Source organism: Phaenicophaeus curvirostris, chromosome 3 (assembly GCF_032191515.1).
Source record: "Phaenicophaeus curvirostris isolate KB17595 chromosome 3, BPBGC_Pcur_1.0, whole genome shotgun sequence".
Lineage (NCBI taxonomy): Eukaryota > Metazoa > Chordata > Aves > Cuculiformes > Cuculidae > Phaenicophaeus > Phaenicophaeus curvirostris.
Window position 1 is genome coordinate 15843197 of NC_091394.1, and position 27550 is coordinate 15870746.

Below are 27550 nucleotides of genomic sequence, written 5' to 3' on the forward strand. Positions count from 1 at the left end.
TTTTTTTTTCCTGTAGCTGATCTCCAGACTTTTTTTTTTTTTAACAGACTGACTTTGCAGAGCTTTACAAAGTTTATCCAGGTGAGGCTGAGCCTTGCCTCATATGTTAAAGCCTTGTCAAATGAGTGTTCTCTGATAGGTAGACTCAAATAATGTCCAGCTGAAAAAAATCCTTCCTATGCTTGATGTCATTTCACTTGTAGCATTTAAAAGGTCCTAAATATATTTTAGAACTTATTATTAATTTCCTCTTTTTTTTTCTGTTTCTTACCAAGGCTGAATTTTCCACCTGACTTTGGATCCAGCCAGTGTTTTAAATACTATTTGGTGAAAGTTTTGTTCATGCTATTTGTTTATTTTTGAGCACACTTATTCATCAAGATCCCAGTCTGTTGTGGGCTTTGGTTGGTTTTTTGGGGGGGGGTTTCTTTTTCTTTTTTTTTTTTTTTGACACTGCAAATGAAAAAAATAATCCAAATCACAACTTTCATTTGCAGAAAGAGACTTTCATTCCAAGGAAAGCAGAATGGTCCTCTGCTGGGGAGGGAAGAGACCACCACATTCAGCTCAAGGGAGAGTGAATGTATGTTTCTAACCACTTGTACAGTATGACACATTTCTTAATATTTTCTACAATATTAATAGGAAGGGAAAAATCAGGAAGCAGCTAGCTATATTTGTGTGAATGTACCTTCAGTGTGATTTCCCTTTGGTCTCAGTGAACACTTAGTTCTGCGTTACACTGCATGCAAGTTACAAATGAGCATTTGCTTACAGGCTAATTAAGCGTAGCTTAGAGCTGTACTTAATTGCAACACTTCAAGCAATACAGAGGAACTTCAAGCCAATCTGGCTGACAAGAAATTAACTTCATGTTCTGCCCAAGGTTGTGCTAGCTGCTGTGTTTGTAAGGTTTTGTTACTGCTTGGCCTCTCTTGTGTGCATGGAATAGCACTTGGGCAATCTTCAGAAGCTACTTTTTGTCTAGGAGAAACATTTAGCATTTAAACTACAGCAGGAAATTCTACAAGAACTGAGACAGAGTGAGGGCGTGATGGAGTCTTTCAGTGGGCGGGGAAATTGCTTGTGCAGCAGATGCTGGCTTTGAGTGTCTCTAGCAGTTCATCCATCGCACAGACGTCCAAACGTGTCTAAGTTGAAAGACTGCTATGTTGATGTATAACCATTAAAATTAAAGAGGAGCTGAATGAACTTAATAGAAAGCTTTCTATATGTTATTTTTATCCCTTAAATAAATAAATAACCCAGTGGTTCTGAAGATGGTGAAATAAACTTTACAGCACTTTAAACATGCTGGCATCAGTTACTCCTTTTTGCCTCTTCCTCAAGCCTTCTCTAACATGCAGCTGTAAAAGCTACGGTTGCTAACTGATTGTTGTCTAGCAAAATGGTTGTGGATGATGTGCATGCAGAGGGTTTGTTTTTCCTCTAAGACGGAGTCTTGGAAGTGCTAATCGCCCGCATTCAAATAGCAGTCATTAAGGAAGGGGAGACCGTAATAAAATTTCAGCAAAAATAATATAAAAAAATATTTACAGTGCCACATATGACTCACAGGGACTGCATTAGTTTGAGTTTGCAACAACCTCTGCTTTCTACACAGTTGAGTCAATCTCTACTACAATTACATCTTTTCTAAATATGTAACTGCAAAATATTTGGAGGTACAACTGAGAGGCAGTATCTGAGTGCAAGACCTGATGGAGTGAAGAGGAATTGGTTGCTTTTCTTGATGGACTACTTCACTACTCTATTTTGAAATCTTTAAATGTAGGGAAGTAGAAACTAATTTTTTTTCTCTTAAATTGACCGAATATTTATATAGAATTTCAAACCAGTAAGGTGTCTGAGTTCAAGAAGTGCATTAGAAGAATTTGAAGGGAAGGTATTTAAAGTCTGAGTTGGTAGTAGCTCAGATCACTTGGCTTAGTCTTACGTGTCAGTGCAGAACTCTGACCCTGAAATGAAAGGACTATTTCTATTATTTGTGTACGAAACCACTTCTGTTGATGCAAAACTTTCACAAGGTCAGTTTTCCTGCAGTGACTTAGCAGATTTTTTTTAAATGTTGTTGAAGAGTTATTTCTGTTTTATGCTGAGGGATTCTCCTTTTTCACTTCAACCATAATAAAGTATTTTGGGAAGGACATACTTCACTTTGCGTAACGTGGTTATGCAAGTGAAGTTAGCATGCTGCAGCTGAACTACCAATATCTGGAGTTAAGTACCTGTATTGTTTGCATATTGAGTTATAAAAGGTGTGCATTAATGCAAGACAAACTTCGAGGTATTTACATACAACAGACAAGCAGTGAGGAATGGCCATGCTTTTCATATTATTTGCTAAGCGGTGGCATTTCTTTTGCAGCAGGAAAGTGGCATGTAGACTAATGAATATATCCAGCATAGTTATTTTTCCTAGCTATAGGGAGCCCTTTCTCAAATCTTAGCCTTCAAGAAGTGAAGATCAAAATCTCTGGATGAGGGTAATGGGATTTATCGCTCAAGATAATATTCACCTTTTTGTGTCTGACTTTGTATTGTGAATGTTGGTTTCAGCAGCTGGCTTGAACTCAGTGTGGAAGTTGCACATGAACTCTGATACCAAGTTGGATTTAGTCATCCTTATGTTATCAGGCCCCTGTTGTTGGATTCATTTGTGATACACATAATAATCCCAATATTTTACTGTCTTTCTGCTCACAGACCTCTTCAGGTAGCTTCTCACTTCATGTTAAAAACAACTTAATAACAGCAAGTGCTATTTTGAGAAGATGTTATATTCCACATTTTGCTTGATTAGTCTTATCTGACCAACAGACCTTTGCATGTGCTCTGCTCCTCCCCACTCACTGTTATGTTGCTCCATGCAGAGACAAAGATTTCTTTACAGAATTGTATCTGCTTGCCTTTAAACTTATCCTGTAGTAAAACTGATAAAGAACTTCCTAACAATTGCCATTACTGAGCAAATCTTAGGCAATACTTTTTTACATTTCACGGTTTCTTTGTCATTATGTGTAATATTAGGCAACCACTTACTGTAGTTTTTCACAGTATCAAGAAAAACAATCACCTTTAAACAGCGTTTGAGAGGGAATTATTTCTGTGAGCCACAGTTACATAAAAATTAAAACACTCATTTGCGTTACTTGCCTGGGTATCTCCGCTCAGTGGTGGGGAGTACCTTTCGAATACATTTGTGCCATCTTCAGATTGCAAAAGTATAGAAGATGACTTTGAGGTAGATTGTGACAGCAGAAAGGACTACCAGCTCTGTGTAGTTTGGGTAGAATGCAAACTGAACCTTAAACTAGGTAGTGGTCTGTGATGGAAAAGGTCCTTTCCTCCCCCAAGTTAGCAAGCTAAGGACCAAATCTAGCTTTGTTATCCAATTGCCTGAATGGACAGCCTCCTCATCAGTTACTCCTCCTGGCAGAAACAGCAGAATTTGTTCATCTGGAGAAATGCTGGCAGCTGCAGGGCTGATTTTTTTTTTTTTTTCATCATCTGTTAAGGGCCTGTGAAAAATGATCAGTTAGTTTCTAAGCACTTTGTTGTGCAAATTAAAGTCGGTGCTCTTCCACACATCATCTTAGTGTTTTAACTTCACTATGCAGTGTTCAGACGTCTGAGGCAGTCATTTTCAATAGATGAACATATATGAGATTTGAGGAGAGAATACAGACTTTCATGAACAGATACTTCTAGCCATCAGTACTTAAAACATAGCAGTCATGCCAATTCTTGTAATTTTGGTTGGTTTTTTTTTTGAGGGACAAATGGGAAACTGTGTGTGTGTAATATCTCTTCTTTGACAGCCAGTAAACGCAGAGAGGGGAGTAATAGCAGGAGTTTCCAAGACACAGTGTTGTGGAATTGTACCACCATTATAGAAAGTAAATGACCTCTGATTTGCCTGCAGATTTTGTACTAGGGCGAGCTACCATCAGTTCTTGTTTTGAGTAGAAAGCCAAATGCAACAAACAAATTGGTTTGTGAAGAAGGAAGAAGGGTTAATTTCTCCAAATTAATTAATTTCCCAATGGATGATCAAAGTCATTAGGATGTCTCTCTGATGTTTTAATTAAAAAAGCTGAATTTATCATCTCAAGGTGGTTTCCGTGTTGAATCCCAGAGTGAAGCTACCTAGTAATTTATCTAATCCAGTCTGTACATATGCAAATAATTGTCTTTACAGAGAAGGTTAAGTGGCACTGGAAATCTGTTATATGACAACTAGAACAGGATGTACCTTTTCACTTATTCTTTAAACACATGGTATAGGTAGAGTAAGTTCACGCGCTGTTTTGTTACTTTTTAAAAAGAGAAATTCTTAGAATCTATAGGTTGGCAAAGCTTCACTTGATGTCAGCCAAGCAAACTTGGGTTGTTTTCTATACAGCTGGGTATACTGAAAGAAGAAGCTGCAGAACTCTGGAAACAAATCCACGAAACCATTTATTTCTTACAAGTTACAATTCAAGTCTGATCAGCATCTTTTATGTTGAAGGGTGTGTGAGAACACTTGAACTAAAAATAATTTCAGTACAGAGTATGTTTTTCTTAATACCCTGCAGCTAGCCGATGTTATTTTACTTTTGCCATGTGTAATCTCATGCAGCAAGATGGAGGGAGTAGTGGAAGAGGCAAATGTGACGCTTTTCTACATTGTACAAAACAGGCAATATAGATTCCCTCCTCCCCCTCCCCACAATAGGAAGGCTTATGATGATTATGCAAACCACCATCCAAATACACAGCCTTCTGAAGCTGGAAAAGGCAATAAAGTTTTTTCACATGTGTAGAATTGCTTCTACTTGAGTGAATAAAGGGTGATACAGAGTGTCATTTGCTGGTCAGCAGATTTATGTTGGACATAGAGTTAGAAATGCAGTAGCAATTATTAATAGCTATTGATTATTGCCAGTCATAATTATTAATGCAATTTCTTTTTAATGGATACTTTTCACTTAAAAAGTTAGTTTTGATGTGTACAATTGTGTATTCAATGTAAGAATTAAGTAGGTTTTGTAACCTGAAATCTGTAGAATGAAATTTGAATATATGTTATGAGTTTACATAAATGCAAGGCTGCTATAAGCATATAATCTAAAGGAAGCAGATCTTAGTATTCAGATTCATACCAAAACCAAGCTTGTGTTTGGAAGTGGTAAGGAAAAACACTATTTGCATTCATATATATTTATTTATAGAGTAGAGTTTTGCCTAGAAGGGACTATTAAATTGTTATGTTGCCCAGAATACTAAACTGAGATGTTTACATATCTTCTGTTATGTGTTGATCTAAGTTGTACTTTTGCCCTTTAAGTTTAGCCTTCTTAAAGCTGTTCTTACATAGCTAGCACTGTTTGCCAAGTGTACAAGATTTTAAAACATGTTTTATTTGGAATGGAGTGGAATTAACTTACTCAAATAGAAACTTTAGAATAAGATGTCCAAAGGTTGATTTACCTTCTGCCAGTCAATCTGGGAATAAAAAATGAGCTTGTGAAGAGGCAGAATAAACCTGACATCAGTGCCTCTACATTCTCTTTTAGTTCCTCTGATCCATGATGTAAATACAGAGCCATCAAAATCCTTTAAAAGAATTATCATTCATGCCAGGATGGAAATAAAGTTACTGGTATCTTTGCTTGGTGGATTTCTTTAACTTACTGCCAATAATCTGGGTAGACAGGGAAGGGGAAGAAGGGAGCACGCTTGAAGGTAGTGACTGTTATGTGTTATCTATAATACAAAAAATAATACGGAATCTACTCCCTTGTTATTGCCTCTTAAGTCTTAGAAATGTTTGATTTCTCCATGATCAGCTACAGTCAGTAGTACGGCCACTGTTAAGAGATTTCCCATGTAACACCGTGCAGAATTGGGTTTTAAAGAGTGTCTGTTGTCTTAAAGAAAAGATTACCCTAATATTTGGTCTTTTATTCTAGGGATCTTTATAATATTCATTTGCCTAAACTAAACAAAGAATCTAGGCATGTGAGCTATTTGAATATAAATGTCTTTCTAATACAGCTAATTATTTTAAATGTTTAATGGGAGCCTCTTGAAAATTGTTGCATAAACTTTTTAATTAGAGAGAAGGCTTGTTGACTGCATTTGCACAAATTGTTTAATTGGATGGACAACACAGAATAAATACATTTGGAAATTATCTCAGATTACCTACTTTTAGGGGGATGCCTATAGGGAAGAGAAAGCTTTGCTTCCAATCAACTTCAAAGATAAGATAGCTTAATTGGAAGCTGACTGTGCCTTGACAGCTTTGGAGCAGCAGTGACTTCCATGTAAAATAATCTGAAACAGATGCTGAATGAAGAAATAACATTTTCTTTCATGCAAGCTTTGGCATCACATCTCTAGCATTATGTTATCTAGTTCTATATCAGGAAGCATATTTTTTATTGTGCCATTGGTTTCAGCACACTACGTCATATTTTCACTTACACAATTAAGTTCATCAGCCTTTGACAAATGAACTTTGAAACATTTAGCATAAGGAGAACTTTGAACCACTGGGCATGGCTTGGGAAAATACTGATGAAAGATCTAGGAAAAGACCCGTTTGGGGTTCCTAAGCTATGATCAAACTTCACTAGATTTTTTTTTTAATGCTTTTATTTAATATTGTGGCATTTGTGTAACTGCACTATTTATGTAAGAGATTACAGACTAGAGAAATGGGCTGCCAGAAACCTCATGAAATTCAGCAAGGACAAAGACCTGCACCTGGGGAGGACCAACCCCATGTACCAGTACGTGCTAGGGGCCACCGATCTGGAAAGCAGCTTGGCAGAAAAAGACCTGGGGGGGGGTCCTAGTTTACACCAAGTTGAACGTGAACCAGCAGTGTGCCCTTGCTGCAGAGAAGGCTGATGATCTCCTGGGCTACCATAGGCAGAGCTTTGCCAGCAAGTAGAAGGAGGTGATCCTTCCCCTTTCTTCAGCAGTGGTGAGGTCGTGGCTGGAGTGGTGGGTCCAGTTCAGGGCTTCCCAGTACAAGAGAGACGTGGACATAGTAGAGAGTGCCCAACAAAGGGCTGCAGAAGTGATTTAAAGACTGGAATATTTCTCCTATGAGGAAAGGCTCAGAGAGCTGTGACTGTTCAGGCTAGAGAAGAGAAAGCTTCTTATTGAAGGCGTTTAAGTACCTGAAAAGAGGGTAGAAAGAAGAGGGAGCCAGACTCTTTTCAGTGGTGCCTGACAGTGACAGGATAAGAGGCAATGAGCACAAACTGAAGCACGGGAGGTTCCCTCCAAACATCAGGCAACACTCCTTTTAACTGTGAGAGTGACGGAGCAGTGGCACAGGTTGCCCAGATAGGCTGTGAAATCTCCATCTTTGGATGCTGTCCCAGGCAACATGCTCTAGGTGGCCCTGGTTTTGAGCAACAGAGATGGACCAGATGACCTCCAGAGGTCTCTTCCACTCAGTTCTTCTGTGATCATGTGATTTTTCTTAAAGTTTTATAAGGAGAGGGAAAAAACAATTAAAGGCATGAAGATTGTGAAATATATCATCTCAGTGTTATGCCTTCAATATTATGTCTGGAATTATGAGGATAAAGCTCATTGTTAATTCATTTGTAATTACAGAGTTTCTAAGGAGAGTAATCTTTTTACTTGGCTAGTGTCTGCCAGCATTATCATGCAATCCAATCCACTTGAGCATCTTCTAAGAATTCTGTTGAAATTTACTTTATGGGAGGATTTCTGCGTTAAATGCTTGAATCTTATTTGACCATCAGTAGTACTGAAATAAAGCAATGACAATCAAAGTATACCTAAATATCTATTCCACTTCATTTATCAGGAAAAAAAAGAGAAGAGCCAGTCGTCTGGTTTATAAATGTTGAGAACATGAACCAGAGCACTTAGAAGAAGATCTGTTCTCATGGGAAATCCTCAGCCTTGGAGGCACTTAAAATGAAATCACTCAAATGCTTATTCAACTAATCATAAGGGATAGTACAGCTTTAGAATAAAAGATTACTGGTTGGCAGAAAAGATGATGGAAAACATTTAAGGGCTCTGAAATGAAGTTTATATGATTCAGTGAAGCTTTGGACTGAAATCTGTTTGATGTCAGTGAATACTGATAGCAATGAACCCACAATGGTGAAAACCTGGTCTAACAGTACTATGTGAACCACTGTGGGGAGAGGGTGTATTGATGTCAAAGTAAGAGGAGCTGCTTTTGAACAGGTGGCTGTGTTGGTCAGCAATAGAGAACAGTGGTCATGACTCCTTAGGATGACCTGTGATGAGACATCCAGAGGTGACATTTTAGTCTTCAGGGATGGGCTAAGGAGAGGAGATTTGCAAGAAAAGTGGGTGGAAGTGTTGATCTGTTGGAGGGCAGGGAGGCTCTGCAAAGGGATCTGAACAGGCTGGACTGCTGGGCAGAGTCCAATGGCATGAGGCTTAACAAGGCCAAGTGCCGGGTCCTGCACTTGGGGCACAACAACCCTATGCAGTGCTACAGACTAGGAGAAGGCTGTCTAGAAAGCTGCCTGGAGGAGAGGTACCTGGGGGTGTTGGTTGACAGCGACTGAACATGAGCCAGCAGTGTGCCCAGGTGGCCAAGAAGGCCAATGGCATCTTGACTTGTATCAGAAACGGTGTGACCAGCAGGTCCAGGGAGGTTATTCTCCCTCTGTACTCGGCACTGGTGAGACCGTTCCTCAAATACTGTCTTCAGTTCTGGGCCCCTCACCACAAGAAGGATGTTGAGGCTCTGGAGAGAGTCCAGAGAAGAGCAACAAAGCTGGTGAAGGGGCTGGAGAACAGGCCTTATGAGGAGCGGCTGAGAGAGCTGGGGTTGTTTAGCCTGGAGAAGAGGAGGCTGAGGGGAGACCTCATTGCTCTCTATAACTACCTGAAAGGAGGTTGTAGAGAGGAGGGTGCTGGCCTCTTCTCCCAAGTGACAGGGGACAGAACAAGAGGGAATGGCCTCAAGCTCCGCCAGGGGAGATTTAGGCTGGACATTAGGAAAAAATTCTTCACAGAAAGGGTCATTGGGCACTGGAACAGGCTGCCCAGGGAGGTGGTTGAGTCACGTTCCCTGGAGGTGTTTAAGGCACGGGTGGACGAGGTGCTAAGGGGCATGGTTTAGTGTTTGATAGGAACGATTGGACTCGGTGATCCGGTGGGTGTCTTCCAACCTGGTTATTCTATGATTCTATTAAAAGGATGGAGCAGTATGTGATACTTCAAATTAGGCCCCTTAAAACAGTGTGGAGAACAAGAGAGGGAAGGTAGGCTGTTACTGTTCAGAGGCAATGACATGGCCATAGCTCCTTTAAAGCAAATTGCATGTATGTGTGCTGAACAGCTTCAGCAAAAGTAGCCTTCTTTTTAAAAGTTCAGATGAAGGGTGCTGATTTCCAGCCCTGTAATACAGTCTATAATGAGCTAACTACTTTGCATTTGAGCAACTGCTGCTCCAAGAACTACTGCTTGAAAACCTCAGTACACCTAGATGATAGGGGAGAGCTTCTAGAGGACATTGTTTTGAGTAAGATTGTATAGAGGACCGTTTAGTTGCCTTTGTTTCTCAGCTTTTGGTAAAAAACAGTTGAATCCTTTCAGTTCCTTATAGGCTGTGTTCAGATACTAAACTCTGTTTCTATAATGTCACGTATTGCTTGTTCGGCATCTTTTTAATTACTGACATTTTATTTAGTCCAAATTAAATATGCCAGATGTAGCTGATTTAGTGGCTAACAATTATGAGTGAGGGGAGGGAGGGAGAGCTAACATTATATAGCCGTCTGTTCTCAGGGAAGTTTTTTTTTTTTTTATTTCTAGTTCTGCAAGAGAAGTTGGAGTGGTAACCATGGCAGCAGGGAATTTGTCCCTGTAAGCTAAGCAAAGGGTTGGGTTGTGTGGGTTTTTTTGTGTTTGTTTTTTTTTTTTTGTTTGTGGTGCCCCTACTAGGGGTATTCAAAATGGTGTGGAGCAAGCCCTGGAGAGGCAACTCAGAGCAGATAAGTCAGAGGCACTTGCTGTGGAGTTAAAACACGTGTGTTGGTCTCGCTGTAGCATACACTGATGGTTAGGTGCAGCAGTGAAGCACAAAGTAGGTAGAGATGTGAATTATTTCTTGATAGCTTGGATCTCTACGCTAGGTGTTTTGGGGCAGGTTGGTGAGACACTGTGTGCTAATAAATCTCTTGGATGGGTGTGTTTGGGGTGTCTCCAATGTTTTTCTCACTTCTTTCCACTCATTTGAAAATGACTAAGTCTTAGCAGGTTGGAAGAGAGTGAGATTTGCATGGGGCTAGCTGCATTCAAGAGAGAATATATAGTTTAGTCATGCTGACATAGTCCTGGTTTTTGCCCCAGCCCCAGAAACTTTTAGTATATCGATCTTGAATTGCAAGAAAACCATTGTTTTCCTCAGATGTCTAAATTTACTAAAAAATTAAACATTGGAACAGTTTTATGGAACAGTTTCCCCTTAAAGCAATTGCTGAAAATGAGAATGATACGTGCATTGAGGAGAGGATAATGTGAGCCCTCTTCTCCCACTGATCTAACTTCCTGAGCTAAGATCTGCAGGGGGTTAATTCTAGCCACACAATCAATGCTTACACAGTTGTGCAGGAATACTCTCCCAGTGTGAGCAGCTCTGTTAAAAGCATTTATTGTGTGCATGTGACAAACTGACCCATAAAACATCCTGAACGTTGCAGGCAGCAACAATTAGCCGATACTCGCTGCTTGAAATCGCCAGCTTCCAGAGCCGGTAGCTTGGGAGACGGGAAGTTAAGCAATATTGCTGAATACTGTACAGCAAGGAGGCAGCTGATGGCTGGGCTTTAGGGATGCTTTGCCATGCTGCTGTAGTTAAGCCTGTCACCAACTCATTCTAAAGCACTCCTGTTATTGTCAGAGCAGTATGAACTCGGCCCTATCGGGAAAACTTATTGCGGGTTGTGTCTGATGTTGTTGGAGTGCCGAAGTTTCTCATTCCAAGGTGTGCTTGAGCTTTTGGGAGTTTGAGCACATGGAAACTGTTAGGCTGTGATGAGTTTCATAGAGTATTTATACTTCAAGGTTCTGTCGTTAAATGGTCATAATTCCTTGATTGCCTGGAGTTTATAGCCAGTCTTCATTAGGAGTCTTTCTGCTGTGTTTTGCTTATTTTCCCATTCGCTTCCATTAGCTTCTTCATTGTCCAAAGTTGCTCTCATCTTCGTATTTTCACTGTAGTTGGTTGTAGGCCTGTATTGTGTTTCTGTGTGATATATCATACTTGATTCTTCTCCAATTGAGGTACGCATATGAAGTTCATAGAGTTTTTCTTAGAAAGTTCTGTTTTTTGTTTCAGTTTCTGACTTCATCTCCTTCCAAGCAGCTTTGGGGTAACTGCCTAGTCTAGGATGTCAGTGTTGGTTCATTGGGATGTGAAGGGGAATAAAGAGATTCTTGAAACAACAAATAAAGGATGACGTTTGGGGTTTTTTTTAAATCTAATGCAACTCCGTATTTGTTGTGAAAACTCTTTTTATCCTGCTGTTGCCAATTCTGACCAGACTTGTCAGATCTGGATGCTGGGGCTTCAGCTAAGAACTTGTTTTCATTAATTTTTTAAAATTTATTTTATCCTTCAGGGTTGCAGAGAAAACCTTAGGAATTCTGCACTTGCAAGCACCAGGGAATACACTCACCAATCCTTACATTTCTGGCTTTTTCACTTCTTGTGATTACTTCTTTGGGAAGGAAAAAACAGGAGTGGGAAGAGGGTCTATCTTTGTCTTCCTCTGTGTTGCATGTTTGTAATTTCTGTCCAGATGTGCATCTTCTGCTTGCCCAGATTCCTTTGCTACCAAACTAGGTAAATTGGATTGCGGTTGATCAAGACAGATTTCATAACTACCAGTTCTTAAAATAATGTGTTTGTTTGTCATGTCTGGGCATGCCAAATATAACTGATTTGGCTTTGTCCCTGATGGTTGGGCTGTTGTTGTTTTATTTTATTCCTGTTATTCTGTCAAGCATAGTCAATATCCCAAGGTTTCATTGTATCAGATGGGAGACAGTCATTGCCCCAAGGGTTTTCCCATGTGTTAAAAATGTACGCATTTGTTAATACTAATCCTCAGTTTCCAAAGACGTCTTTGAAAGTGGTCTCTGATCCTTTTCTTAATAATACTTGACTGGACTGTTGTATGCAAATGAAGGACTGGATCTGAGTCTAGCTATATATACAACCTAATCCTGCTTTTGTGTTCTGCTCTGCAACTTCCCTGCTCCTTTTCCCTCAGAAAAACATGCAAGGGAAGGGGAATTTTTTGGAGTACCCGTGTAGAAGTTGTACTGGGACAACTGTAAATCAAAGTGAGAAGCCAATTGTACGTTGCTGGACCCTATGCTGAAATGGCTTTCTGGCTCATAGGAAGTCCTGGACACTCAGATGGCAAGTGCCTCAGCTGCAGTTGTCACAGTGTCCTACTGGGAAAGAAGGAACCATCCAAGTCTTTGGGACCTGCATAATTTTTCTAAATCCTATGGGAAGCTGTTCCCTGGAGCCTTATTCTGCTGTCTGCCAAGCTTCAAATTAATGTGGTTCTTGTGGTTGAAAGCCTGTGTAGCAAGGAAGATGTGGTAATAATTCCTTTTCTACGGAGTAATTTATAATGGCAAAACAATTTAAAATAGTCTGTAACTAGCTTGGTTACTTAAGAATTTTAATCAAGAAATTATTATGGTTTTCCTTTGTATTACCCTTTCTAGGGTTGTTAGTGACTTAAATTGTGTTTGCAAGAACTTTTCTACTAAACCTTGGAGCAAATTCAGACTGTAAGTAATGCATTCTGTAAGCACAGCTGAGGAAGATTGCAAACTATCTAGGGATAAATTGCACAATAAAATATATGAAAGATAAAGGTTAATGCCAGAAACATCACATAATTTAATGTCTTTCATTACATAATCAAAGGAGTAACAGTGCCTGTAACTAACTTTTTTTTCTGTACATAAAGGATCTCAAAGCTAGAAAGGATTTCTGCCTGGAAAAGCAGTTGCTGTTGGGAGGAGCTGCTAGAAGGAAGCTCTTTTACAGACTTATAATCAAAACTAATGAGAAATGCTGGATAGGGGGAGGATGCAGGCAAAGAAGAGAATGTAAGCTGTCAGTACTGTGACCACAGAAGAGTTTGGACCCCCCAGATTCGGGACTAGGTGAGCTGGCTGTTGCTGGGCTGCCTTCCCACTGGTGTGGACTGGTACTGTATCAGAGATTATCCAAACTGCTTCCTTTCTCTTCCAGCGTCCTGCAAATACCCAGAAGCTTCAGCAAAATTCATGGAGACCTATTGTTACTCTTAAAAGTATTGAAAATTGGTCTTTCTCCTATCTTTTACTTAACAACGAGAGGCAAGCAAGGAATTGAGTGGGAAGACATGAGAATGTCAAATGGGTCAAATGATTTATCTGAACATGTGTGCGTTAAACCAAAGTGCGAAAGATTGGATAAGCTTTCGGGGATTGTGTCACAAAAATCAATGTATTGTCTGTATGTAGGCATGTATCACTTAAAACTACATTCTGCTATTTATTTGCAAAATATGGAAATATGGGGCAGCAACTTACAGTTTACAAACCTTCAGCCTCTTAAGTATGTGAACACACGTTAGAATAAACCTTTTGTTTATGCAGGCATCAGCTGTGTCTTAAAAATGTGTTCTGTATAGTCTTTTCTTGAAAGTGCATTGTGCAGTTCACACCTTTGAATGTAAACAGCTGAGCTTTTTTGAAGGAGGTTGGATGTAGTTGCTATACAAGTCTAAGCCTATACAGAGGGCATTAGTACTTTAAGTTTTGGAAAGATAGGAACAGATGAATGTCAACTTCATCCAGTATCTTGGTAACTAATAGCCATATTCACATGTAGTTTTGAATGGGAGCCGGAAAAGCTTTGGCTTATTTTTACAATATTTGGTTTTTAAACTTTAATGGTCCCCCAAATGTGCTCATTGTATGTGTTCCTTTTAATGTGCTTTGTGTATATGCAACATCACACACTTAGCTTACTTTTTTAAGCTCAAATGTCAAAAATTGCAGTATGTAATTATGCCAGTAGTGCAGAGAGGCATGTTTGCTTGATTAGTCACTGTGGCCTGAACGCAGCCAATATAGCTTACGGCATCCAGCTGAAGTCAGGAGTCAAGAGCCTGGTGTCCCTCTGCAGCCAGCAGAGAGACACAAATGCCTTTGTCATGTGCTTTAGATCTTAAGTTACCCCATCTCTCTCCCTTAGCTTCAGAAGGAATTTAACTCTCTAAAATTACCTGGGATGAATGCGGGCCTGGGCATTTGTACATAACCGGTTCGGAAGCACTAACCCTCCAAATATAGATGCTGACTTGAACCCAATGCTAATCCTGCCCTGCCCCTCTCTGCCCATAATGCTGTGATTGCCAAAACCTTTCTCACTGGTACGACCCTCACAGATTATTCTGCTTTGGTATTGGTCTTTGATGACCACTGAAGACATTATGCTATTGTGATTCACCTTTAAGTCAAGTTATTCCTTTGACTCTCAGAAATGGGTTTAAAATTCAGTAGTCCAGCAGAGAGGGGCAGAATCAGGGTTTTGTAGCATAGCCAACTGAAGTCTTTTTTTTTTATTGCTGTTCTGAATGTGAAAGTCAAAGACTAAGATCTTGATCTTATAGCAATTGTTCCCCTTTGTTGTTCATAGGCTTCAAAATGTGTACCTAAATATAGTATGTGCCAGAGGAGAGAGTTAATGTTGCTATGAGAACCTTAACCTCAGCATTTCCTATGGTTTTATGTTTATATGTGGGGAGGGGGGAGAAAAGCAATGATCACATAACTCACAGCTGTTTTTCTTTTAGGAGGAGTATTCTGATGGCTTTTATATAAGTGATCCTACCTGCAATGTATTGCCATTACTGCTGCTGCTTGTCTAAAAGGCTTTTTTCCTGCACGAGCTGTGCAACAGAGGAAGCCACAAGGGCCATAGGGTTGACCTATATATTTATTTCGTTGTTGCTCTTGAAATTCCTGTATCTTACAAAGCTGCATCAATACTACTGGGCAAGTAAGGGGGGACTGTCTGGTGCTCCAGTGTGTAGATGTGGCTGACTGTGTTGCTTGCCTGTCAGGTGTCCACAGAGCATGCTTAAAGGCTTTTCTCTTTATCAAAGCTTTGCAGTTTTAGGAAGCAAAACTTCTCTTCTTTGTTTCCTCTTCAGCTAGGCAAACGGCAGTTCAAGGCTAACCTGGATGTGGAGCTTGAGTCCTCAGCAGTTTTGAGTTGACTGGTCCTAATTGAAAACTTCCCTATTCCTCCAGTGACTCTGACTCTCCTGTCATGAGCCCATGAGCTTTGAGTATAGAAAGGTTTTGGGGAAAAGGATGTCATCAAAACAGAGTTTCAGTGAAAATGGCAAGTACCTACCTGGTACATAGGTGCCTTCTGCAATAAATCACTCCTACGGCTTGCACAAGGTACACATGTTCCAATTCAATTTTCCTTTTGTTTACCTCACTGGTGGTATGGTCCTCATGTCTGTACAGTCTTGATGAGAGAAATCCAGGGATGTCAGCCAAAACTTGCTGGACTGATTTTCAGTTTGTGCAGCTTTTAGTAATGATTCTTAAGTGTATTTAATGGCTTTCTGTGATGTCTCTGATCTTCATCTCTCATAAAGGAAAACTCTTGAAGTAGTACTGTGCTGAAACCTTTTATCTATTAGATTTCAGTTAGAGGGCCTTCTGTTAACTGGTACTTTCTCCTTATGCTTAGTTTGGTGTCGTAATCCAGGTTAACAAAGGTTGGTTTGCACTGATATAAATTATACTGTGATTAATTTCAGCTTGTAGAATGCAAAATTTGCATCCATTTGATGTTGAAGATTATCAGCAGAACATCATTTAAAAGCATGAATATTTATGATAATTGTGTATAGTCATAGGTTTTCTCTTGCAGAAAAGGGAAAAACAAATAGCCTGAATGGAAAAGTGGAGAAGTAGTAATGTGACCGTGACACAATTAGGTTTTTTTTTTTGTCCTCATTCCTAATAATGCTTGCATTACTTGATGCACGCAAAATACTGCAGTGAGGTTGAGGAACTGAGGCTGGAAGATGAAACAGCCATGAGGGTACTCAAGATACGCGACCCATTATATGAAACCAGTGAAGTGATGAATATTAATGTTCTTTTAAATTTTTAATTTTTAAGTCCTTCTGTCTTTCAAAAAAGGGGGAAAAAAAAAAGCTTGGGTGAAGAATTCTTCTGAGAACAATGGTGCAGTCTGTTATCTGCTCCTTTGCACTGTAAAGCACTGAATGTTCAGCCAATATAGTGCTCTGGTTGGCTTAGCATTCTTAACCTTAATTTTGAATAGAAGGTGCCTTGTACTGCTGACGTAATTAGGGCCTTTTGTAAATCACTGTTGCAGGCAGTCTGCTGTTGCATTTCACTGCATTTCTTGGAGGGATGCAGGGCAAAAGTGTCAGAGTATCTTTCTGAACGCCTCTTCAGGCTGTGTTTTCGTTATTGGAGTTTTTTATTCAGAATTAATTCTGCTTCATTTTCCTTTGCAGATAATAAGCCCCAAATCGGTTTTACAAATGAAACTGTGTTTCTGATGGAAGACATTTGAATAAGAAGCTCTTAACATCTAAGAGTAGGAGATGCTTCCTTGAAAAAAAATATTAAAAAATAAAAGATGGGAAATATAAGGGCATTGGATTTGACCAACTGACTTTAAATTAAGTCCACTCTGTGATACAGGAATATTGTTATCTGCCTTTTTTGTCACGGAAACTGCCAGAAAGTTTGAGCTGAAGCTTTATCAAGCTGGTTTCGTAGTTGTGGTTACACGTCATGCTCTGCGGCATTGTGTGTGGGGATAAAATTCCCTTACCTTTCGCATAAGCCTCTTAGGGACTGTTGCACTCCTGACTCTGCAGAAAAACAGGGTTTTGTCTCACTTCTGTCTCTCCCCTGTCCTCTAGGGTAGAGTTCAGCCCAGGCCATCACATCCCTTCCCGATGCAGTCTTTTATATCGGTGATGTCAGTGGTGATACATGGCCTTGTGCTGTCCTTGATAGCAAACACAGCACTATTAATAGTCAGTGAAGTTAACTTGCTCGTTTCTGCGTTCGCACCATCCACCCACTGCACTCCAGTCCCTGAGCTTTAAAGGCATCTTTAAAAAGCCCCACTACTGACCAGTCCTGGTGAATGGGCAGACTGGCATTTTTAGCGTAGCTCCAGTAGTCGCTGTGGAATGGGAATAGCATGGCGCTGCCCGCATGGGCCTGACTCACAGGAGGAGGGAACATGGTATTACTGCAGAGTTGCACACTGAAGATCAGCCCAACGTTGCGCATCCTGTACCTGTTTTGTGATGCTTTTCTATACCAGGATAGCTGGCATCCACTCAGACTCTGGATGAAGAGGGGGAGGTGGGACATGTACTCATGACCCCTTTGTACCCCTTTATTAAAGAGGGAGCGTGGCAGGAATGAGCGTAAAGAACAGCTGCAGCATTCTTCCAGTGGCCATGCTCCATTAAGTCTTTCTGTGTTTGGGAGCAAGGATAAGTGTGGTGGTTGTCTTACAGCTCTCTTTTTTTTCCACCTGCAAGGACTTGAGAGGCACCCTCAGCAGAACAGCTTTCTCTCTTTTCTAGGACTTGGCAGTGACAAGGATCAGGTGCAACCTGCCCTATATTGCTGCCTTGTTCCCAGCAGGGAAGGAAAGGAGGGGGGTGGGTAGTGCTTCAGGTACTGCAAAAGTGGCAGTTCCTCCAGAATATGCCTGATGCAGGTTCCCTTGTGAAGGCGGAGGCAGAGAGCACAAGGCTGTTGCTTCTCAGTCGCTAATGAATGAATGAATGATGTCACCAGGTTGGTTCCCGAGGCAGGAAATCCATCCAAAATGGTTTAGTTTCAATACAGAAAGTGGAGTCATGCGCACAGAGTAAGCTGAAAGTAGAAAAGAATTCTTTCACCACCACCTTTTCGGTTGTGTCACTCCTTTCCAATCTTATTGAGAAAAAAAATCAAGTGGGGATTTGTTTTCAGTGGGCACGGGGAGGGACTAAACGAAATAGCAACTTTCTGTCTTGTTAAATACTGGCTTTTCAGTGTGCTTGCCTGCTCAGAGAACTGATGCAGTGTCTGCTGGGTGGCTCAGGCTCTCCCTCTCTCCTGTCCCTCTGGAACTGTGCTTAGCTCGCTCCCTGCATGGATATAATCATAGAACAGTTTGGGTTGGAAGGGACCTTAAAGATCATCTAGTCCCAACCCCCCTGCCATGGGCATAATGCACTGCTTTACTGTAAAAATGTGTGCTAATTACAGAAAATAGACTTGCCCGCAGGACAAATCCCTCCCGCTCCCCCCCACCCCCCAATTTCTGTGTATGTGAGGATGCCACTGGCTGGGTTCAGCGTTGGCAGGAGTGGGAGAGCAGTTGGAACATTGCACACAGCGTGCATACCTTCCCCAGGGCTACAGCAACGGGGATTCCTCTCTCCTCCAGACCTTACTTCTGAAAGAGCTGCCTCATCCCTGCTGTCAGATGAAGCCGTTTCCTGAACGCGGGTTTGAGTCACTTGGGCTAGACCAGGCTTTTTAACTCCTCCTTCACCGGACTCGAATTTGTACATCGCTGGGCTCGAATTTGTACATTGCCGGGGGGGGGTGGAGGAGCCAGCGGGCGCTGGGCATGCAGTCCTGCTGCAGCATCACCCAGAGCTAGATCCATCCCATCCCATCCCATCCATCCCATCCTGGTGTGGAGCGGAGGGAGGAAGAAGTTCAAGTGCTTAAGTTGCAGGCAGATGACATCAGCCTGTGCCGGGCTGCGGGCAGCACGCGTGTCGCCGCTGGGGATTCGGCTACCCCCACCCTGCCTTTGAACTTCGGGGTCTCCAATCCCCCTGGGTGGTCATAAAAGCAAATTTCCTTTGTAATTTCTTTTTTTTTTTTTTTTCTTTTTTGGGGGGGGATGGAGGGGGGGCGGGAATAATTTGGAAGTCTGATAGTGTGTGGGAAATGATTACATCAGTCGGAGGGAGGGCTAGGATTGGTCTACACGGTGTGGTTTGATTCACTACCGCAAAGATTGCGTGTAACCCTTTGAGTGGAGCTCTGGCAGAGTTGTTTCCCTCCCCAGAAACAGTCCCCATAGCAGGGGCTACGTGACAGGTACAGTTCTGCCGTCCGCCGGCACCCCGGGCGCCCACCCGTAGCCTACAAAGGGTCGGCGGAGGCAGAGAACAAACTCTTCCAAGAGGCAATCTCTATTTAAAATGCCATCTTGTTCTTCCGACTGCTGCCTTTTACGTGCTGTTGAGGTAAGATTTTCCATATCAAATTACCCTCTAGGTTCTTGTTAGATTTGCCTTCTCTTGATAGGATGTGTAGTGTTTTAAATGTAGAATTGATTTAAACCTCGGACCTGTGCATTCGCCTGAAGAAATAATTTTGCAGCAAGTGTCTCTTGCTTGAGCAGAACAATGCAAAGAGGAAAGCATCTGTATAATTCAGGAGGTGGGGAGAAGGTTCCTTACTTGTTCTCTCATCTCCATTAATATTTAGGATGTGCAGCATACGCGTGCTTGGTTTTGAACTACTTTCAAGCTGGGATCAAAAAAGAAGTCGGGGCAGGGAGAGAAATGTGTGGACTGTGATAGCTAATTGATCCGCTAGTGAACTTCAAGTGGGACTTCCCCGAGCGAAACAATCAAAAGTTAGTGGGTAACAAGAAAGCCATTTTTAATCTTCGGGGTCTTGGCCTTCTCTTCTGTAAATGTTCGGAGGCCTCCGATGGGATTGCAAAGAAAATTGTGTGTGTTTGACTGGATGTAATTTCTCTTGCCCACTGTTGCCAAAGTACTTTCTCAGTATTGTTTCACGTTTGCTTACCTTACACAACTTTATACAGAACCTGCTCTCTGACTTTTTCTGTGTATGTGGTCATATTAACCCTGCTGAATATTTGTTTAGTGCAGGGAGGTGTTGGGGAGGGAGGTGGGGAAATAGGGCAAGGGGGCATCAAGAGAAAGTGGTATAAAGTGAATCATCCATGTCATTTGTCCTGGCTCCCAGGGCGCTTGGAACCGTCACACCAAGAGGATGCTTTTCTACAGTAGCTGTGTGGTTTGCCTATGTTCAGAGCTGTTGATCTGTAAGTGTACCCTTTATGTTGCAGGATGTAAAAGTCTTTAGTGAAGATGGAACAAGCAAAGTGGTCGAGATTCTAGCAGACATGACAGCCAGGGACCTCTGTCAGCTGCTCGTTTACAAAAGTCATTGTGTGGATGATAACAGCTGGACTCTAGTGGAGCATCACCCTCACCTAGGATTAGGTAGGGAATGGTCGAAGGGGTGGCATGGTTACATGGGAACATAAAATATTTGTAATTCTTATTAATGTGATTCCAGATGGGACATTTTCTTTCCACTGCTTTTATCTGTACAATTAGCTGAAGTCACTTACCTGCTTCTTGTGTATTACAATTTGATGTGTTAAGTGTTTAAGGCATCTTAAGTCCTTTTCTTATTTCCCATCCTCTGTTTTTTATTACTAAAAAGAAAAATAATTGTCTAAACTTCGTGCTAGCGCTCTGTTGCTGCCTTGCTGTGTCTGAAGCTATTGCAAATAAACAGCTTAGGCAAATTAAGCTTGATCCTTAGAGTACCAGTCCTGTGAAACTGCTCAGCTCATCACCAGCTGGGAGACCTGGGTGAACAGACTTGGCTTTCCATACCTACAGTAATGCTTATGAAAACTAGGCGTGCTGAGGTGGGGGAGGGGGTTGGCTAAACTTGACTTCAGGCAGGGAAAGAAATGGTGGCACCACCCACAAATCCATGGACAGTTTCTGGACCAGCAGTGGCATCTGCTCTCCAGGCAGCAGCTCCTCCATCTGATTGAAATTAAGGTGTCATGGTTACAGTTTCAAGAAGGCAGCAAGAGGAAGAACTGTGGGGAATTAAATAACGCCATGAATTGGTTTAATTACAGTACCTGAAAGGATCTCATGTTATTCAGGCTTGCTTTTCTTGTGTTTTTGTGGAACTGATTAGTTGCAGGGTTCTGCTGTGCAGCTTGCAACTGCATATCGCTCAGATACACTATCTGTAATTCTACATAGCATACAATAACGCTTTAGAAAGTGTAACATTTGGAGTATTGGTTGATACACTTCATGGGGAATTTTTCTAGAAAATAGAGGAAGGCAAATCATAAGCTGCGATCACCAGCACTGGAATTGTGAATGCTATCTGTAGTGAACAGAGGGTTTTTATGTCTAAAAATATAATTCAGAACCCTTACAAATAAAAAAGGAAACAATTTGCTGCAGATCTAATGCCCTAAACTGATACTGTTAAATGCAGATACATTCACTGCTCTACAGAATAGCAGTCAAAAAAAAATTAAAAATCACAGGATATCTTGATTATTTACTGGTTTTATTGGGTATCTCTCCTAATATAGAAATATGTGAAAAAAATAACATTGAACACTCGTTCGTATATGTCTGTGATATACTTTCAGTTCTGAGGACATAGGACGAGGTGAAGGATTAAGATAGAAATTGCAGAATCTTTATCTCTGCAGCTTCATAGCCACATGTGCACTTCTAGCAACCTTTACAAATTTTCAGTTTTATCAATGCTCATTAAACTACCAGGCTCTCTTTTTCTGTATTCTCTTTCCCATCATTGCTGATTACCAAGGTATTGTGTAAACAGAAGCCTTCTCCTTTGTAACCAACATCCTTCTCCTGCCAGATTCATTCAATGATGCCACAATTCAGTGTTTGTGACATCACAATAGCTTCCATGGTGACTAATTGTGCTGTCAAACTCTGGTGTGTGACATCTCTGAATGAATCGGGCAGGAGGCTGATTAGGAAATCAAAAGCTTCTGTTTACACACAAATAACTTGGTAATTAACAATGATGGGAAAAGAGCAAGATACTTATCGAGCTGCATTTATATACATGGGGACCTGCCTGCCTTGGACCTCTGTTTCACACTGAAGCACAAAGCAGGGCCCTGGCTGTCCCAGAGAAACGGGGTGTGCAGGTTGGGACTTCAGCAGCCACCGAACTTTGTTCTGCTCCAGGGCTGTTCTCTGTGGGCCACGCAGCAGATCTGTCTGAAAAGTAATGCAGCCTTTGAGGGTGTAAAGCGAACAGACAAAGTAAAAAAGTATTTAAGCATGAAAAAAAAAAAAGTGGTAATAATACAGGTTTCACACGCTTGAAACAAGGTAGACAGAAAAAGGAATAAAAGAGTTCATTTAACAGGAGACAAGAACATCCAATTTCTTGTATTTGAGGATCAAAGAATACACCGTAGCATATTCAATAAAATGTAAATACCCGTTTTCATGCATCCAACCTGTTTTGGTTGCAGTTCAAATTTTTTTGTTATACAGCTGCTTATTTCTCGCTTGTCAGTAGGTTAAATGCTTCCCTGTATTTCAGAGACTGTCAGTTCAAGATAGTAATCTCCCCGCAGCTTAGGTGAAGTTATTATCAGGTATGTGATGTTCCATACTTTTCCCTCTAGGAAAAGATTGCTTACAGTACATCTGACGTAGTATGAAACAATGGTGAATAGTTACTTAGCAGTGTGGAAAGAGATATGGCTTAATAGCAGTGAGAATTCTGTGTTTCCAGAAGACATTATTTCCTACCCAAGCCATCTTTGCTGACAATGCTGTAGGTGGTAATCTTGAAGCCCACCAAAAGAGGCAAAAGCCTTCATTAAGTTCACTTTTTTCTCGTCCTGGTCTTGCTTAATGTTGCTTCCCAAAACAGTTCAGTTTGCAGAACCAGTTAATGTTTTTAATAATGGGCAGACTGAGGACAAGAGCAAATGTTTGAAGCCTGGCTGCATTTTTATCACTGTGATGAACTTCCAGGTCCCAGTTTTTAAGGAAGCCTCACCTGAGTGCTTACACTGCATGCATAGTCAAATATATTCCAAATAACACACATGTTTGTGTATAACTTCAAACAGCTGTTGGACTGCACAGAGTATTTATGTTCTCACTGGAGGCACTGGTGTGACAATTTGCCAGCAGTCTTGCTGAGATTTGACATGTGGAAGTGATTCCTGTCGCTAACCTCTAGAACACTTTGTGGTCAAGATTTAAGCAGTCTGTGAAACTTCAGTTTTTCCTGTTATTTCATTTAGAACTAGAATGCACCTAACCTGTTCAAAAATTCTGGTATTCTCCCAACGTCTCCATGCCTAATTACCATCAGTTTAGGACAGGGACTGAGATATCTGCATTTGATGTTAACAGTAATAATACTGAAGATGACAGACTGGTATGATAGTGTGTTTCTAGACACTGAATTAATCCCTGCCTACAAACCTCATTTTTCCAGTTCCAGAACTGACTGTCCATCTTCCTTAATACAATTAAAACAGGAAAGAAAAGTGGTAGGGGTCTAAAATATAAGTAGGGTTAGAAGAAAGAATTGCTGCATGGTTCTGTATGCAGATTTTTCTTGTTTACATGTGTATTGAATTTGATTAGCCTTAATCTGAATGAATTAAACGTGGAACAATTAGGCACAGTACTTGCTAAAATATGAAAGCAGGAGGGAATATTTCACACTTTGGTCCACTTGTCATTTGTAGTGATTCTCTAATTGGGAATTTTGGGCCTTGACTGTGAATTGTTCATGATGGAATGCAGCTCCTATTCCTATCTTGTATCAGTTCCATAGTTCTGTATAAGTTTAGGTAGAAATACAGGGCAACTTTTTGGGGAAAAAAAGAGCCTGCCCTATTCTTGTAGGAACTGTGTAGAGGAGACTTGGTTGAGCCTATTAGATAAACTAAAAGGAGACATTTCTGGTCACTGCAGCAGCTATACCACTTGAAGACAGACTGACCCATTTAATTTGATAAACTGACATCTGTGTTTCTGTTTTTGTAGCAGGAAGCTCAAAGCAAGGCTAAAGTTGAGTTGCTGGTGTATCAAGTGGCAGTTCATCCCATTTGTACTAACAGGGTGCAAAATAACCAAGGACTTCTCAAGTGTACAACTTCTATGAAGTAGTAGCAAACTGAGCAAGACTAGCTTCCTTTTTACGTGCGTGTGCTATGAAATTCTGCCCCTTTTCTTCGAAATAGTTTTTATCATCAAAATGAAATGCAAACGTTAAATTAGCAGGCGTATCACTTCAGGATCTCAAAAGGAGCTTGATTTGTTAGAGAAATACATCTATGTCAGTTGCCTAAAGTATCTAAGAAAGACTCACTGGGTATATTTACACAAACTAGCTATCAAAATACAAAATAAATTGACAGATGTTCATCTATATGACGGAGAACTGTTCTAGCATGTACATTAGTTGAAGAACTGCCCTTTCAAATTGGTGGTATGGCTAATGCACAAAGAAGCAGCTCTTCATTAGGGAGCAGCCCAGTATGGAAAATCTTCAATGTTAACTTCTTGAAAGAAAACCTGTAGCAAGGCTGGACATTGCAAATGCATAGTAAATGTTGAAGTCATCAATGAGCTGGCGATGACTGGTAATCTAAATGCAGGTGAAAAAGATAATGGCATAATTTATGGATAGGTTAAATTTTCAAAGTACTTGCATTAATCTGCTAAGTTGAATAATTCAAGTGACATTCAAGAGCTTGCTACTTTTTGAGATACCAGTGACTGCTTGCTTTCTATCCCAAAAACACCCCAAGACAAGCTGGGTGGCAGCCCGGCATTTCTAGTCATGGGGATGCGAGGATGCAGGAATATGAAGTGGCAAAGGTGCTCTCAGAACTTCTGTGGCCAACAGGCCATGTGTCTTTTGGATAAAGCTTTGCAAAACTTATTTTTTGTTTGTCCCATTTTTTAATCTTCTTTCGTATAAGTAATAAAGGTGCTGACTGTTAAGACTTCTGAAGAATACCTGCATATTTTCTCAGAATATTCTGAAGATTTGCCAAGATAATGAGTTCATTAAGTAATGCACAGTGCACACTTAGCCTAGTTGCCTTCTTTTGAGTTACTGCTTTCAGTGAACTGAATTTGTTGAGCTATCTGTTCGTGCTTTGATGTGCCATTCTTTTGACCAGAGAAGTGGTGGTTATGGGGAGTTACCTTGTAACCAAATCTAGAGCAGAAAATTGCCCTGTCATGTGTACAAAACATTTGTCTCTGTCAGTATTCCTGTAAAGTAGATCCTGTGACCTCTTTCATAATAAACCCCATTGTCTGCCATCTACAATAAAGGCCTGAATTTCACCTTGAAATGAACTGGTTTTATAGAGTGTGATCAAATAGGACACTGTATTTCTTTGATAGTTCAGACCTAACAGTGACCTTTCCACAACTTTTTTTCCACTTAAATCTGCCCACTTGGCAGTTCCAGAGCATATAGCAAGCACCAAAAGAAGAGGTTCATGTGTATTATTTAAGCTACTGCAGACAAAAAAAATCTTATGTTCTTTCCTTTCTTGAAAGTTTGTGATTATGAAGCCCTGATGTACAAAATCACATTGTCATATAATGTTGAACTTGTAATTCTTATGCTCTAGTTCCTCTAGGTACCTTTTGACAGGATGGTTTGGGACCTATAGAACGTTTTGTTAGCTTCATGAAAATGTAACAGAATTATACTGAGTTGTTTCACTTCTGCTGCTTGGAAGATGATCTTGCTGCTTCTGCTGGTTGGCCGTGTGGTAATACCGTGTTCTTTTTCCACAGAGAGGTGCTTGGAAGATCATGAGCTCATAGTTCAAGTCGAGTCCACAATGGGAAGTGAAAGTAAATTTTTGTTCAGGAAGAATTACGCAAAATATGAATTTTTCAAAAATCCCATGGTGAGTCTCATTACTTAGTTGTTTACACCACAGAGAGAGGGATGGATTTCAATAACATTGCTGGGCACTGTTCTGTCTCAAACATCTACTAAAAAAAAGCAACCAGCAAACAGAATTCTTTCCAAAGAAATTTTAACCGATGTTTAAATTCCTTGGACTCTTCTCCCAGACTAAAACCCTCAAGTATTTTCGAGTTACCAAATATACTTGTTTCAAAACGCCTATTGTTGTGTTGGAGAGTGATCAAGACAGGGACATCTTTGTTGGTTTATAAAAAATGACCAGAAGTGTAATTTACTTATTATCTTCAGAATTACTTGATTTAAAGCAAATGGATCACAGTGTGTGCAGTATCCAAACCAGTATCTAAATTTCTGACAGCAGTAATTAAAAAAAGCCCTCTTGATAACCCTTAAATTACTTGCTACGTACAAAGGATTTCTAGTTTATCATTATATATGTTGAATAGTGTCTCACTTATGGGTGTACTTGACTAGTTTGCTGTCTTCTGTACTGATCATACTAACTCATCCTGTCAATGTCCTCATGTATAGCAGTGCTTGAAAAGTATTGTATGTTGTAGCTGTACTTCTGGGTTTCTAAGATCCTTTGAATGGTGTAATTTTATAACTGCTTATTTGGGGATCACATAATTTTATTCTAAAAAGTTACATTAGAACAGACTATTGACATGAACCAATGTCAGCTGGTGCAACCCATCTAGGTGGCTGAATAAAGGATAATCCAGAAGCGTTTTAGGTGAGAATAGATTTTGACTCAGTTGGGCCTTTATGGTGCCAGAATTAAAAAAGATGTGTGAGGTCACAAGAAAAGTCATTCCTGAAGTTACTACAGATGAGAAATTAATTCCATCCCTCATAGACACTAACACACAGTTGCTGCATCATCGCACATATGCATGCACGTACATTTGTCATCTGCTATTGCTTGTTCTGGAGGTTGTACCTTGACTTGCTGGGTGAACCATTTCTGTACATCAAGTGTTTGTAAATCCTGCAATCAGTGAATAAAACATTCTATTGGTGTAAGAATGTGAAGGCTTCCTATCCATTACATTAGCTGTTGCCATATGGGACTGTTTCTACTCAAGAGAGGCTCGTAAATGTTAGCTTTCATAACTCATTGTGCAACTTACCTGGCAGAAGGGTGATTCCTTTTCAGCCCTTCTCTTTATGCCTTAAAGACTGAAATTTATGTTGCCTAATGAGTGATGAATGTTCTAAACTGGAAATGTTTTTGTTGTGATTCATCTTGTTATAATCAGTCATTGTTTTATTTCAGGCATTTCCGCATATCTTCATGCTTCAAAAAATGTTTAAAAACTTGACGAATGACTTAATGTAATTGCTGTTATAGTAAATTCAGTGTACTGAATTATAAAAGCATTTTTCAATATGGCAAATGAAAAGGAGAACTAAAGGAAAAAAAATGAAAGTCAAGTCATCAATTCAGCAGTTGGAAAACTGACTGACCTTTGTCATGCAAAGATTAAGCATGAATGAGATGCTGTACCAGATGCCTGAAATCAAAAAGCTCTGTAGAAGCACCTGTTTGTGTGTTTAACAATATTTGCTTCTGTGATTGGGGGATAGGGGAAAGGAGGTAGATATCTGCTTTGAGATTATT

At 40.5% G+C, this 27550-nt stretch overlaps 1 protein-coding gene across 4 annotated transcripts in view; it reads left to right on the forward strand.

Moving 5' to 3' along the window:
• GRB10 (growth factor receptor bound protein 10) overlaps window positions 1-27550 on the forward strand; it is a 148460-nt gene that overhangs the window by 102303 nt on the left and 18607 nt on the right. For all 4 annotated transcript variants that reach the window (XM_069853426.1, XM_069853428.1, XM_069853427.1 and 1 more), the window contains 2 exons: window positions 20255-20411; window positions 25788-25903. In XM_069853426.1, coding sequence (XP_069709527.1) covers window positions 20255-20411; window positions 25788-25903 — 273 coding nt within the window. The remainder of the gene's footprint in view (window positions 1-20254; window positions 20412-25787; window positions 25904-27550) is intronic.